We start from the raw sequence: 1,311 nt of genomic DNA on the forward strand, positions 1-1,311 counted from the left end.
TATCGAAGAAGTGCAGCGGCTGCAGCAGGAGAACAGGCGGCTGCAGCAGCAGCTGGAGGAGATCACTGCAGCAGCACAGCAGGCCCAGCAGCAGCTCCAGGCGAGCAGCAGCCAGCAGCAGCAGCTGCAGCAGCAGCTGCAGCAGCTTAAAACGGAACATGCCAGCCGCTCTGTTGAAGTTGACCACCTCGTTCGCGAGCTCGAGAAAGTGAGGTCTCTCCCGCCTTGTTTATTTCTTTGTTTGTCTTTGGGGGCCCCCTAGTGGCCGAGGGGCCCTGGGGGCCCCTCTAGGCACCGCGCGGGGACCCCCAGTGCCCCATGGGGGCCCCCAGGCTGGCAGCTGTGTGTGTCTGTGTTCCCTGCTGTCGCTTCTGCCTCCGAGTTCGCATGCATTGGAAGCTGTGTTGCAGCAGCAACTGCCGACAGTTTTTGCGGCCGCTGCTGCAGCTGTTTGCGCTCCTCTTGTTCGCTTTTGCTTCCTGCTTGCTGCTGCTTGTCCTATGCCAGCAGCAGCAGCAGCAGCAGCGGCAAAAGAGCAGCAGAACAGCCAAGATAACGCCAGCAACAAGAATATGCACAGTATTAACAGTAACAACAAAAGCAGCACCAGCAGCAGCAGCAGCAGCAGCAGCGTCTACCTGTGTGTCTTTCTGATGTAGGGAAATGCAGTGGTGGCGAAGCTGCAGCAGTCCGTGCGCAGCAGCAAGGCCAAGGCAAAACAGTGTGCTGCAGAAGCTGCAGCAGCAACTGCGGTCAGTTCCCACTGTTGCTGTCGCTGTCGCCGCTGCTGCTGTAGCTGCGCTCGGTCGTATAGGTGCTGCTGCTGCTGCGCCTGCATTTTGCTGCAACTGAAGTTGCTGTTGCTGCGGCTCCTTTAGGCCAAAGAGGAGTTGCAGGCAAAGCTGAAGGTGCTAGAAGAGGTGCAGCAGCAAGAGGAGCAACAGCAACACAAGCTGAAGCAGCAGCAGCAGCAACAACAGCAGCAGCAACAAGCGCTGCATGCGGAGTGCCAGAGCCTCGCAGCCCAGGTACAGAAACTGCAGGCGGAGCTGGAGGCGTCAAAAGAAAGTGAGATTTTTGCTGCTGCTCTCCGTCCTGCTGCTGCACTTCCTGCAGCTGTTGCTCTTCCTGCTGCTGCGTTTCTTGCTGCTGCTGCTCTTTTTGCTGCTGGTACCCTCACGGCTGCTCTCTCGTCGTAGCTGCTGCTCTTGTTGCTGCAGTGAATGCTCGCCTCAACAAGGAACTGACGTCCCGCCAGCTGCAGCTGTACCTTGACCGCTACGCCCTGCCGCAGCAGCAACAGCAGCAGCA

The 1,311-nt window shown here is 58.7% G+C and overlaps 1 protein-coding gene across 1 annotated transcript; it reads left to right on the forward strand.

The window, feature by feature from the left end:
* Positions 1-28: 28 nt before the first annotated feature.
* Positions 29-1,199, forward strand: ETH_00033780 (uncharacterized protein; the record flags this gene model as incomplete). The annotated part of the gene is made up of 3 exons (XM_013379761.1): positions 29-208; positions 660-752; positions 879-1,199. Coding segments are annotated over 3 exons (594 nt in total), but the record flags the coding sequence as incomplete, so codon positions are not given.
* Positions 1,200-1,311: the final 112 nt, after the last annotated feature.

This window comes from Eimeria tenella, genomic scaffold, assembly GCF_000499545.2.
Source record: "Eimeria tenella Houghton genomic scaffold, Eth_scaff3916, whole genome shotgun sequence".
NCBI classification, from domain to species: Eukaryota; Apicomplexa; class Conoidasida; order Eucoccidiorida; family Eimeriidae; genus Eimeria; species Eimeria tenella.